The 12,851-nt window shown below is 50.5% G+C and overlaps 1 protein-coding gene across 1 annotated transcript; it reads left to right on the top strand.

The window, feature by feature from the left end:
- The first annotated feature begins 306 nt into the window (after window positions 1-306).
- On the top strand, window positions 307-12,177 carry RLBP1 (retinaldehyde binding protein 1). Its single transcript, XM_082736061.1, has 8 exons — window positions 307-508; window positions 2,900-2,988; window positions 3,237-3,365; window positions 4,823-5,027; window positions 6,631-6,809; window positions 10,160-10,318; window positions 11,419-11,529; window positions 11,824-12,177. The coding sequence occupies exons 2-8, from the start codon at window positions 2,977-2,979 to the stop codon at window positions 11,980-11,982; spliced, it is 954 nt and encodes a 317-aa protein (XP_082592187.1). The 5' UTR covers window positions 307-508; window positions 2,900-2,976; the 3' UTR covers window positions 11,983-12,177.
- The last annotated feature ends 674 nt before the right edge of the window (window positions 12,178-12,851 follow it).

The raw sequence follows: 12,851 nt of genomic DNA, 5'->3' as shown, positions 1-12,851 counted from the left end.
GGGACAAGTACCACACCCAGGGGGAGAGGGACAGGCCTGGATCGGTCACCGCCTCCACCGGACCCACAGTCACATTTAAAACTGCCCTCCATCTCTTGCATGTCTTCTTACCCTGGGATGTGCTTTCTCAGAACCCCCCAACCCCGCAAATGAGAGTGAGCGTGAGTGAGCGAGGAGGAGGGGGTGGGGCTGACCCGGATCGCACCCCCACTGCCCAGCTTCCACATGGCTGAGCAGGAACTCGGGAGCAGAAGCACACAAAAGAGGGCTTTGAGGTGGCTGCAGCCAGGCCCAGGCCAATCCCCTCTCCCCCCTGGTGCTTCACTTGCCCCAATCTGGGCCTCCCTGTAAGCCTGATTTAACGGGAAACTGGGGGCCTTGAGAAGTTCCTTGTGACACAGTAATCCCAGCCTGCTGACTGGGCCACGCCCCCAGTGGAGGCAACGTCCAGGCTCCCTGAGGAGGAGGACAACGCAGGCACCAGGTACCCCAAAGGAGGAGCTGGTAGGTAAGTCAGTAGCAGGGGTCTGGCCGGGCCAGGGAGCCCAGGACTGGGGTGAGGAGTCGGGGGGGGGGGGCTGGGGAGACCCCATCCCAGGCTGCCTCTGAAACGGAAACCAAATGGCCATTCTCCAAGTGGTACTAGATCCACCTGATGGCAGATTCAGCAAATAAACATACAGGGCCCCCAGTTAAATGTGAATTTCAGATGAGCAACAAAGACTTTTTTTAGTGTAAGTATGTCCCAAGTATTGCGTGGGATATACTTATGCTTCAGACGTCTTTGTTGTTCACCTGAAATAGACACGAGATTGGACATTCTGTATTTTATCTGGCAACCTAGATGGCGGGGAAACAGCCTCACCCTGAGATGGGGGTGAATGTTTTTTCATTGTATACCGTTTAAAAACTCAAAATTAATTAGATTGGGCATACTTTTAAAAGAGCTGCTGTACTGACTTTAGCCCTTTATTTCGAGGCTCTAGGATCTTGTCCTAATGATCTGCTTAACAGGCTGGGGGTAACCAGCCACTATCTCTCCCGTCTATTCTCAATTCTATCAGTCTCTCCGTTCCTGCTCCAGTGAGAGAGGCCACACCAGTATTTCAGTCTGTCTCTGGGTGCACACAGTTGGACGTCTACCTGCCAGAGAGAAAGCTTAGGTTCAGTTCCTGCTGGTGGGTTCGCTGCCCTGACTGGGGCTGAGAAATGGGAGAGGCAGGGAATTGGGAGGTCCTTGGATACCCCCTGGGATCCTCCCAGTCTCTCTGGGCACATGGGGCAATGATCAGTAGGATGGTAAGAAAGGGAAGGGATATCATGTTTTAGAGCAAAAAACACTATGGTGTTTTTTGTACTCTATTTGGTAGGTACAGGTATTATCCAAATTGCAGATGGGGAAACCAAGGCTCAGAATGGTTAAACAACTTGCCTAAGGTCATGCAGGTGGTAAATGACAGGCTCACATTTCCAACCCAGGTTTCTCTGACTCTAAAGGGTTTTCTGTAACACCCATTGTCCTAGGGACTTAGCCTGGAGAGATCTTGGCCCTTGCTGTCAAAGCGGTGGGTCAAGTCCCACCTTTGTCACTTACCAGTAATGAACAGGGGATGAAACTGGCAACTGGGAACCTGGTCAGAGAATGGAACAGGGTGGTGACGGCTTCTTTAAAGGTCCTGGGGATGTTTAGACAAGACAAGAAAAAATCCGGAAACAGGAGCGCTGTCTCCAAAGATACTCAGTGGGTTGAGCAGGTTATCATGTGGGCGACAGGTGAGCTTCGTTCTCGTGGCCGAGCACTGCCTCTGTGCAGGTTATTTAATTTCACCTTCAGGACCCTCCTTCCACCCCACCCCCCTTTTACAGGGGATAGCCAAGATTCAGGTTAAATTACATAGCTTGCAAGTGGAAGAGACAGAATTTGAACCCAGGTGCAACTTTCACCACCAGAGGCTGCATCTCAGCGCCCATAGAAAGTCCCAGCTTGGGCGCAAAGCCTGATCCCTGGCTTTTCTGGTTGTGTGACAGTGGCCATGTCACTTACTCTTCCCCGGGATCTGCTTCTTCCCATGTAAGATGGGGAGAATAATGCTGGCTCTGGCTCTGAGATATGGATTTGGAATTACATAGTGCATTACAGAGCACAGAACACACACCCAATATTCTGGTTACGTAACTAGTCCTCCCCACTCCTGAGAACGAATGTACTGGAGAAGGGACCATCCGCTAGGCTGGAAAGTTTCTGAGATTCCCCTTTGGGCTGGAGAGGGAGGGCCACAGACAGGAGGAGGGATTGCCTTATTCTGCAGCGATCACGTAACTTCAGAATAAAGATCGAAGCTAGGTTCTCCCTGCTTGCACTGGCTTATCTTAAGAACTAAGGTTTGCTGTATTTTTGTGTGTATTCCTTCTCAAAGGAATGTTTCCCAAAGTGTAGCCCAAGGATCATTTTCTTCAGGGCCATGGCTGGGTGGGGGTTGGGGGGCGGTGGGGTGTTGCTTTAAAATGCAGACTCCTGGGCCCAGTTCAGCCCTCTTGAGTCAGAATCACAGGTGAGGGGCCCAGGCCCCTGCATTTCTACCAGATTCCTTAGGTAATTCTTAGGCATTCAAAAGTTTGAGATGTGGGGCGCCTAGGTGGCTCAGTGGGTTAAGCTTCTGCCTTCAGCTCAGGTCATGATCCCAGGGTCCTAGGATCATGCCCCGCATCGGGCTCTCTGCTCAGTGGGGAGCCTGCTTCCCCCTCTCTCTCTGCCTGCCTCTCTGCCTACTTGTGATCTCTGTCTGTCAAATACATAAATAAACAAATCTTAAAAAAAAAAAAAGTTTGAGATGCACTGTTCTGAGACAATAAGAGAGTGGTCTATCCAGACTACTGCCCCCTTGACTTCCTGTCCTAGGGAGGAGGCTGCCTGGAGAGACCAGGACAGAAGCTAAGCCCTTATTTTTCTGAGGACTCCGAGTCTTCAGAGGCGGCATGTCCGAGAACGTGAGTACCCCTGTGCTCTGGTCTCCCTCCCTCCAACCCCCTCCCCGTTTCTCTATTGTTTGGTCTGCTCGGGACCCTTATGGACACTCACCCATACAACCCCACCCGTGACTCCACCCAAAGGGAGAAGGGCTAACAGTGACCTTGGACCAAAGTACTAGTTTAGGGTCTGGGCTGGCTCATTTGCACTGGCTTGCTCTGGCTGACGGGGGACTCTCCCTGCTTTTTCCTGACTTCTCCCTGTCTAGGTGGGCACATTCCGTGTGGTCCCTGAAGAGGAACAGGAGCTCCGTGCCCAGCTGGAGCGGCTTACAACCAAGGACCATGGACCTGTCTTTGGCCCATGCAGCCAGCTTCCCCGCCACACCTTACAGAAGGTGAGGAGACCCAGGGTGCCGGAAGGGTTGGGCTTGGGGGGCTAAAAGCGGGGGAATGTTGACAACATCCTCTCTCCTGTAGGACGGGTCCAGCCCCAGCTCTCCAGGCTATCCTGGAGCTAATGGACTGGCCTGTTCTAGGGGCCATCCTGGAGGTTGGGGCAATGGCAGCAGCTGGGCTGACCAGACATCGAGGCCAGCCTAATCCAAGACTATAGCACCAACAGAGTTCCTTGATATCAATGCCAGGACTTAGGACCTTTGTATGAGAGCTCATCCTAGACTCAGATATGAGGAACATTGGTTTGCAAGCGGCCCAGGGAAACAGGAATCCAACTGCCGCCCCCACTACACAGGCAAGAAGCCTGAGTTGTAGACTCAGACCTAACTTTCAACTTGCTGTGTGACCTTGAGCAAGTTGCTTTCCCTCTCTGGGTCTTGCCTTTTGTACCTCTGAAAGAAGACTGTTGGACCAGCTCAGAGAGGATCAGACTGTGCTCTGCAGAAAGTGGCAGAGCTGTCTTAGGGCCGGGCTGAGCCTGGGCTCCTAGCTTCCATCTCTGCTACCAAGGGAAAGGTGCTGCGAGTTCCCCTAAACCTGAGTCCCCCTCCTTTGCCTTCCCCTCACTCCGGCTGTCCACGGAGAGACCTGCCTGAGTTCTCTAGACCCAGCCAAGGGGAGGAATATATGGGGCAGGGGACAAGCTGCCCTCTTCAGGGTATCTTTGGTTTTGGAAAGATCAGATTCAAGCCTGGGAGACTGCGGGAGGAAGTGATTCAAAGTCCCACTTTGAGTGTGAGCCCTAGCTCCACCCCTTCCTGCCTGTGTCCCCTTCGACTCTAGGGGCCTCAGTCTGCTCATCCTGAGAATGGAGTATGAATGAATCCCCACCTTACGGCGATGGGTGGCGGCCTTCACTATTTCAAGGCCATAGCGCAGTGCTCCCTAAGAGCGGACACCTTTGGGGTCTCCTGCCAACAAACCCAGGATGGGCCCTTTGACTCCATGTTCTTTTTTTTTTTTTTTTAAAGGGATTCCTTTTTTTTTTTTTTTTTTTTTTTAAGATTTTATGTATTTATTTTGACAGAGAGAAATCACAAGTAAATGGAGAGACAGGCAGAGAGAGAGAGAGAGAGAGGGAAACAGGCTCCCTGCGGAGCAGAGAGCCCGATGCGGGACTTGATCCCAGGACCCCGAGATCATGACCTGAGCGGAAGGCAGCGGCTTAACCCACTGAGCCACCCAGGTGCCCTTGACTCCATGTTCTGCCGCCAAAGTAGCTGGCGGTCTCGGGTGCTGCCCGTGCCGGTGGTGCGCGTGGGGGCAGAGGAGCGGTGGCCCCCATGGCAAGCCCTCTGGCCGTCGGCCGCGCTGGCCCTGGCAGGAGCCTCCTGGCTCGGGCTCCGCAAGCGCGCGCCAGTCTGTGACTTGCCGCCTCCACCCGACCCTGTTCCAGGCCAAGGACGAGCTAAACGAGCGGGAGGAGACCCGCGAGGAGGTGGTGCGAGAGCTGCAGGAGCTGGTGCAGGCCGAGGCGGCGTCTGGGCAGGAGCTGGCCCGGGCGGTGGCCGAGAGGGTGCAGGGAAGGGACAGCGCCTTCTTCCTGCGCTTTATCCGCGCGCGGAAGTTCGACGTGGGGCGTGCCTACGAGCTGCTCAGAGGTGAGACCCGCGCTGGAGGGACCGCCTCTGCCTCCGGAAGGCGGGGAGTGGGTGACTGTGGCTTTGACTCTCACCCAGGCATGGAGGGTGATGACTCTCACCCAGGCATGGAGGGAATGTCCTCTCCATTCCCTACGCGTTCCCTGCCCTGTGAGAACCACTCTCCCTGAGCCTCCTTATCCTCACCCGGAAAACGGGGTGTGAACTCAGCAGCCTCCACTTTCCTAGAGGTCTGGCTCCCCTCTCCTCTTTCCCGGTCCTGGAGAGCCTTCCCCGCCTGCGACCCCAGCCCGGAGAGGCAGGAAAGGCTGGTGTGTGGCCCCTTGCCCTGCAGGTACCTAAGCCTCATACAGATTCAGACCGGAGATGATGCCAGCCCCGGGAAGGAGCCCTGAGGACAGACCTGCCCAGGCCTGCTGGCTGCCTGAGGACAAGTTTCCTAAGGAAATCCAGTCCTTGGTGCCCTGGCAAAGAAAGGGGTGTCCGAGCAGGCCCTCCACAAGCTAATGCATTTTCTCTTCTTCCTTTCTTCCCCAAGAGTGAATTCACAGCCACACTGTGCCAACCCCTCTTTTATTTTATTTTTTTTAAAGATTTTATTTATTTATTTGACAGACAGAGATCACAAGTAGGCAGAGAGGCAGGCAGAGAGAGAGGAGGAAGCAGGCTCCCCGCTGAGCAGAGAGCCCGATGCAGGGCTCGATTCCAAGACCCTAAGATCACGACCTGAGCCGAAGGCAGAGGCTTAACCCACTGAGCCACCCAGGCACCCCCCAACCACTCTTTCAGGGCAAAGGATGCAGCAGAGAATCAAGCAGACGGGAGCTGCCTTCACGGACTTCATAAGCTAAAGGCGGAAACAATAAGCCAGAGAAATAAAGCTCCCTAGACTGTTCGGGAGTAAGAAAGGATAATGAGGAAAAATAAAGGAGACACGAGTAATGTGGCCAGGAAGGCTCCTGGGCAAAGGGAACTTCTGAAGAAAAATGCAAAGGGGATGGGATATAGCAATAGGGCAGAGGGCACAGCAAGGTGGAGGGCTTATACCTGGAGGGGGGTAGGAATAGTGAGGAAGTCAGTGGCATTCCCTAGGCAAATGCTCCCCAAACCCCTCTCCTGGGCCTGGTCCCTGTAGGGTTGGGTGGTTGAGAGAGGCAGAGACTTGTTGAGGACAGAGAAGGGTGAGGTTTGTGGGCAGGAGACGTGCTTCTGGAATCGGGAAGGGCCTTTGGGTTCTGCATTGGGTTGAGGCTTGATCTTGGGAGTCTTTTCTACTCAGCTAATCCTGTGCCCAACAGGAAAGCCTGTACCTCTGCCTGTGGCAAGAGAAAAGTAATGAAAATCATCCTCAGATTCCGGGTTACACCGCATGTTTGCACAGTTTACAAATTCATACCTAGAATCTCCTGTGATTCCTGCAGCAATCTGGTGAGATCGGCCAGTAGTCTCTTCCCGTGTTTTTGAAGAGGACACAAGGCGCTCGGAAAGGTTGCATGTCCTGCTCGATCACACACAGGACGCGTCTGGGTCTCTGGAATGTTCCTGTGGGCCCCTCCCCGAGGGACTGGCTCCCTGAGGGGCTCCTCTGCTCTCCCTCCTCCAGGCTACGTGAACTTCCGGCTGCAGTACCCCGAGCTCTTCGACAGCCTGTCCCCGGAGGCCGTCCGCTGCACCGTGGAGGCCGGCTACCCTGGTGTCCTCTCCACTCGGGACAAGTATGGCCGCGTGGTCATGCTCTTCAACATCGAAAACTGGGATGCTGAAGAAATCACCTTCGACGAGGTCAGTGGGGGACCACCTTCCCGGGCAGGGGAGAACTTGCAGGCAGGGCCCGCGGGCCCACACATGGCTGCTGCCCCTGGGTCCCCCTACCAAGTGGGAGTGACAGCTGTGGATCACCCTTGCCAAGTGCTGAAAGCTGAGATGACACAGAGCATGGGGATTAATGGACGGCGGGTTGGGAGAGATTCTGGAAAACCCCAGTTTCAACCTATTAAGCACCCTGAGTTCTCTGCTATATTTACTTAACCATGAGTTGAAGAATATTCTTTTTTATTTTATTTATTTATTTTTTAAAGATTTTATTTATTTATTTGACAGAGAGAGAGCACAAGTAGGCAGAGAGAGAGAGAGAGAGAGAGAGAGAGAGGAGGAAGCAGGTTCCCTGCTGAGCAGAGAGCCCGATGCGGGGCTCGATCCCAGGACCCTGGGATCATGACCTGAGCCGAAGGCAGAGGCTTTAACCCACTGAGCCACCCAGGCGCCCCTTTTTTAAATTTTTTTAAATGATTTTATTTTTTTCTTCATGATAAAGGTACTTGGTAATTCCCATCACCTATTTACCCGTCCCCCCACAACCCCCTCCTCTGATGACCATCAGTTTGTGCTCTATAGTTAAGAGTCTGTTTCGTGGTTTGCCCCTTTGTCTTTTTTCCACTTTATTTGTGTGTTCCTTAAGTTTCACATAAGAGTGAAATCATATGGTGTTTGTCTTTCCCTGATGGATTTCTTTCAGTTAGCATCACACTCTCTAGCTCTTTCCATGTCATTGCAAATGACAAGATTTCATTCCTTTCTATGGCTGAGTGATGGTCCATTGTACGTATATACCCCGTCTTCCTTCATTTGTCTGTCGATGGGCTGCTTCTGTAGTTCAGCTATTGTAGATAACACTGCAATAAACATACGAGTACATAGGTCCCTTTGAATTAGTGTTTTTGGTCTCTGAATTTACATATGTATGTGTGGCTTTGATGGTCAAGCCCCTAAGAGACCTACACTAAGTGGGGGAACTAGGGTTTGTCTTGGGAGAACATCGGCATGTCCCTCTAAGCCCTTAAAAACAAAACTGTGCAGACTCACTTAAGAAGACGTTATCTCATTGTCCCAGCATCATCATTTATTGAGAAATCCAACTTTTTTCCCCGGTAACTTGAGATGCCATCTTTTTCGTAGCCTATATTTTCATCTACATTTGGGTTTATTTCTGGACTTGTATTCTGTGCCAACAATTTCTTTCTGTTTATGCTCCAATACCACAATGTTTTAATTACAGATTGTGTAGAATGTTTAATATGTTAGGGTTAGTTCTGTCGATGTGAGTCTTCTTTTTCAGGGCTTTTCTAGCTATTCTTCTATGTCTGCTTTTTCCTAGAGAGTTTAGAATTAACTTGTCCAGCTCCAGGAGAAATGTATTTTTATTGGGAACAAACTTGGGGAAAATTAGAATCCTTCTGAATGCAACAGCCAACAGCCAGAGCCTGCTATACTATCCGCGAATGAGGGGTGCTGTCCCTTTAACGTGCCTACTTTGGAACTTTTCTATTTCTATTATTTTTCTATTCTTTTCTATTTCTATTATTTTAATTAACTAATTTAAGTAATGTCTGCACCCAAAGTGGGGCTCAAACTCAACGACCCCAAGATCAAGAGTCACAGGCTCTACCCACTAAGCCAGCCAGGTGCCCCCTACTTTTGAACTTTTTAGAGCCTTTTAAAGTTCTCCTCACAAACATTAGACACCTTTTTCCTTAAGTTTGTCTTAAGTGTTGCTTTAAATGGGGTTTTCTCTGACATTATATCCTCTGATTGGTTATTGTTGATATATATGGAAATTATTGTTTTTGTATATTAATTTTATATCCTAAATTTTTAAATTTATGGTAGTTTTATAATTGAGTCTCTCGGGTTTTCCAAGAGTGCTATCATATTATTGTAAATAGAAAAGACAGCTTTTCTTTTCCATTTCTACTTATGGCCCTGATTTTTTTTAAAAAAGATTTTCTTGCTACTGGCTTTAGGACTGAGGGGTGTGTGTGTGTGTGTATGCGCGCGCATGTGTGTGTTTGTGGAAGAGATTTAAAAATATTTTTTCTTGGGGTACTGGCTGGCTCAGTTGGTAGAGTATGCACCTCTTGACCATGGGGTTGTGAATACATTGGGTGTAGACATTACTTAAAAATAAAATCTTTAGGGGGACCTGGGTGGCTCAGTCGGCTAAGCCTCTGACTTTGATTTTATCTCAGGTCATCATCTCAGGGTCATGGGATAGAGCCCTGCGTCAGACTTTGCGCTCAGTGTGAAGCCTGCTTTAGATTCTCTCTTCCTCTTGCTCATTCTTCTCTTTCTCAAATAAATAAATAAAATCCTTAAAAAAATAAAATCTTGTTTTATTTATGACTTCAGTGTGGGGCTTGAACTCATAACCCTGAGGTCAAGACCTGAGCTGAAATCAAGAGTCTGATGCTTAACTGACAGAGCCACCCCCCAAAATCAAATCTTTAAAAAAAGACTATTTAAAAAATATTTTTTCTTATTATGTAAGTGATATGTACTTATTAGAAAATGCAAAAATATCATAAATTAAAAATCATACACCAGGGGCGCCTGGGTGGCTCAGTGGTTTGGGCTGCTGCCTTTGGCTCGGGTCATGATCTCAGGGTCCTGGGATCGAGCCCCGCATCGGGCTCCCTGTTCCGCAGGAAGCCTGCTTCCCTCTCTCTCTCTCTGCCTGCCTCTCTGCCTACTTGTGATCTCCGTCTTTCAAATAAATAAATAAAATCTTTAAAAAAAAAAAAATCATACACCATTCTACCACTCAGAGATTTCTATCATCTCATATCCTTCCAATCCACTTTTTCTAGAAACAGGCACACACATGCACACATACACATATTTTTCTCTTATAAAAATCATACCCTACAATAATATATCATGATTGAATATTTTCCTGTATCATTATATATATTTTATATAATTATGTATATCATTATATATTTATATATATAAAAATAATAATATATAAAGTTATATGTCTATAATTTTAACTGTTCCAGAATATTCCATGGCATGAATGTACCATTTCATCAGTCCCTTATTGTTGGGCATTTAGGTTGTTTCCAGTGTTTCTACTATTAAAAGGGTGCAGGGATAAGCACTCTAACATCTAACCATGGAAATGACTCAAGGTTATTTTCTTGAGACACACCCACAGATGTGGAATGGGCCATTTTTTAAAGCCTGTGACAAATTTTCTCCAGTAAAGGATGTACTCGTTAGCTCTCCCCTGAGGACCTTAAGCCTTAATTATCTTTGCACGTTGGGTCTTATGGCCCGTCCACTCTGTGTCCAAGATCTTGCAGGCATATTGTTTCATCCTGGAGAAGCTACTAGAGAACGAGGAAACTCAGATTAATGGTTTCTGCATCATCGAGAACTTCAAGGGCTTTACCATGCAGCAGGCTGCCGGACTTCGGGCTTCGGATCTCAGGAAGATGGTGGACATGCTCCAGGTGAGGCCTCCACCCTCTGTCTTGCAGGAGCCTCACACAGGTGAGGAGGCTGTGTCGCTCTCGGCCCGCAAGAACGACTCGGAGACTCACGTGGCGGCGAACCTTCTTCTTTAATCGCTTTTTTCTTCCTCTCCCTTTACCATCGGCGCATGCGTTTTTATACAGGCAGTGTTACCCAATCACAATGCAGTGCTCATGCACCTCCCGCGAGAGTGGACCTAAATGAACAGCCAATCATATTCAGTCCCTTACGGCTCTTAGAGTAGGCCTCCTGTACTGGCTCCCAACAAGGCTGGGAAGCTGGGCCCAGATGCCCCACTTAAGGGCGCTGGCCAGCACCCGAGAAGAAGACCACCTAGGGCCATCTTGAGGAATGACGACCACAAAGGCTGGCTTGGTGATCAACATTCATTCCTGAACGCCTTGAGAGCAGACCCTTCCTCCCTTCTACTTCATTTTACAAACCTTGAAACCGAGGCTCAGGGACTTGAGTGACCTCATAAAACTCTAAAGTGGCAGAGGCCAGACTTGAACCTATACCTTTGGACCTGGGATCCCCTTCTCTGTCCAGACATGTCACACTGCTTCTTTTTGAATGTGACTTTGTCCCCAGGAAGGGATGATCGCTAATGTCCCTGACAGCTCACTCCTGTATATACTGACGTGTTCAGAAGTCCTTCTGAAGTCTGCTTTATGTTTATCTGGGAAAGGAGGGGTGAGAGATGGGGGTCATGGTGGGGGGCGGGTGTTGAAGGACAGTGAGGTAGGACAGCAGTGTCCTTGGGGTCTATAATTGTTTTTAGTCCACTCTGGGGGCATTTGGGTTTGGAAAAGCTCGGTCACCTAAACACCAAACAACGCTACCATGTCATTTCCTCACTTCTTGGGGTTGTACACCAGCAGGGAGAGGGCTGGGCTGCATGGCCTCTGGGGCTCCCTCCCCATTACGGCCCAGCGATGGAACCTTTAGTGAGCTATCCTTTGGGGCAACCATGTGATGAGACAAGTCTGTCCTGGAGCCAGTGGGAGGCAGTGGGGGAGCGAGTGGGAGCCTCTGACGCCACCGGGGCCATGGGCTGGGGACCTCTCTGTCACTGCAGGATTCCTTCCCAGCCCGGTTCAAAGCCGTCCACTTCATTCACCAGCCGTGGTACTTCACCACGACCTACAACATGGTCAAGCCTTTTCTGAAAACCAAGCTGCTCCAACGGGTAAGTGCGTGGCCACACAGGGAGGGCGCTCACCAATTCTCTGGCGGTAGCAGGAAAGCGCTCCTGAGACAGGGGGATGAGGCTGGGAGGGGGAGCGGACCCCACCTGAGTCCTCCTCAGACTCTGTGCCGTGGTCCTGAGCCGAGTGACAGCACGACCGGGAGGACTGTGGAGACGGACACCATCAGGCACACGAGGCATGCTGTGCCTTTCTCCTCCTGCCCCTTTCTTCCCTTCCGGCCCCCATCCTGAGGGCACCCCTCACTCAGCTCTGTCTCCCTGGCTTCCCTGCAGGTCTATGTCCACGGAGATGACCTCTCTGGCTTCTTCCAGGAGATCGATGAGGACATCCTGCCCGCCGACTTTGGGGGCACACTACCCAAGTATGATGGCAAGGTCGTTGCTGAGAAGCTCTTTGGCCCCCGGGGCCAAGCCGAGAACACAGCTTTCTGAGGACGGCTCCGGCTACCCAACCGTAGTTAGCACCCCCAGGCTCTCCTCAGCTGTCCTGGACCCAGAAGTTTGGGAAAAGGGCTGCCCGAGGTGGCTGTGGTTCCCCTGAACCTCCCTAAGTTTGGATGAGTTCAGGTGTCACCGTCCTCTCAAGTTGGGGGTCAATAAAGCAGGGGCAATTCCCTTGAACACGAAGAATTGGGGAGAATTCTATTTCTACTGCCTCTGGCTCTTAGGACAGTGACTTGTGTGGGGTTGAGTTTCAAAGACGCTGAGCTTCTCCATGATTTCCTTTCTAGCAGTTTTACCTCCCAGGGTCTGTGAAAATAGACAAGGAGGCTGATTTAAAGGTCTCTCCCCTGCCCAAGTAAAATACAGTAAAATACATTAGAAGGATAAGAGGGGGGGGGATATAAAATGATTTAGCAAACACTAATTTTGGCCGCTGGCAGGCAGCTAAGGGCTTTTCCACGTGGGATTTGGGGGTGGAAGGGGCTTCGAAGGGGCTCCGTTTTGTGGTGGCCTATTCCCCTCAGTCGGGCATGGTGTGATGTGTGCAGTGATGGTCAGGAGCTGGGCCCCCTTTCCCGGGTGGCGGTTGTGTCCCCTCCTATGTGAGGTCTCTCCTCTAGACCCCTTGCCTTCACTGGTAGTTTTTTGCTTTTTTAAAGATTTTATTTATTTGTTGGAGAGAGAGAGAGAGCATAAGCAGGGGGAGCAGCAGGCAGAGGGAGAAGCAGGCGCCCTGCTGAGCTAGGATCCCGATGCTGAACTTGATCCCAAGACCGTGGGATCATGACCTCAGCCGGAAGGTAGAGCTCAACGACTGAGCCACCCAGGCGCCCCCAGCTGTGCATGTTTTGACACAT

Source organism: Mustela nivalis (genome assembly GCF_964662115.1).
Source record: "Mustela nivalis genome assembly, chromosome: 6".
Classification (NCBI taxonomy): domain Eukaryota; kingdom Metazoa; phylum Chordata; class Mammalia; order Carnivora; family Mustelidae; genus Mustela; species Mustela nivalis.
This window is presented reverse-complemented; position numbering and strand designations above follow the sequence as displayed.

Bases quoted from the DNA above. Each gene is read 5' to 3' on its own strand.
- RLBP1 (XM_082736061.1), top strand. The intron at 6,810-10,159 runs GTCAGTGGGGGA...TCTGTGTCCAAG, and splicing joins AAGAAATCACCTTCGACGAG to ATCTTGCAGGCATATTGTTT. The intron at 10,319-11,418 runs GTGAGGCCTCCA...CTGTCACTGCAG, and splicing joins AGATGGTGGACATGCTCCAG to GATTCCTTCCCAGCCCGGTT.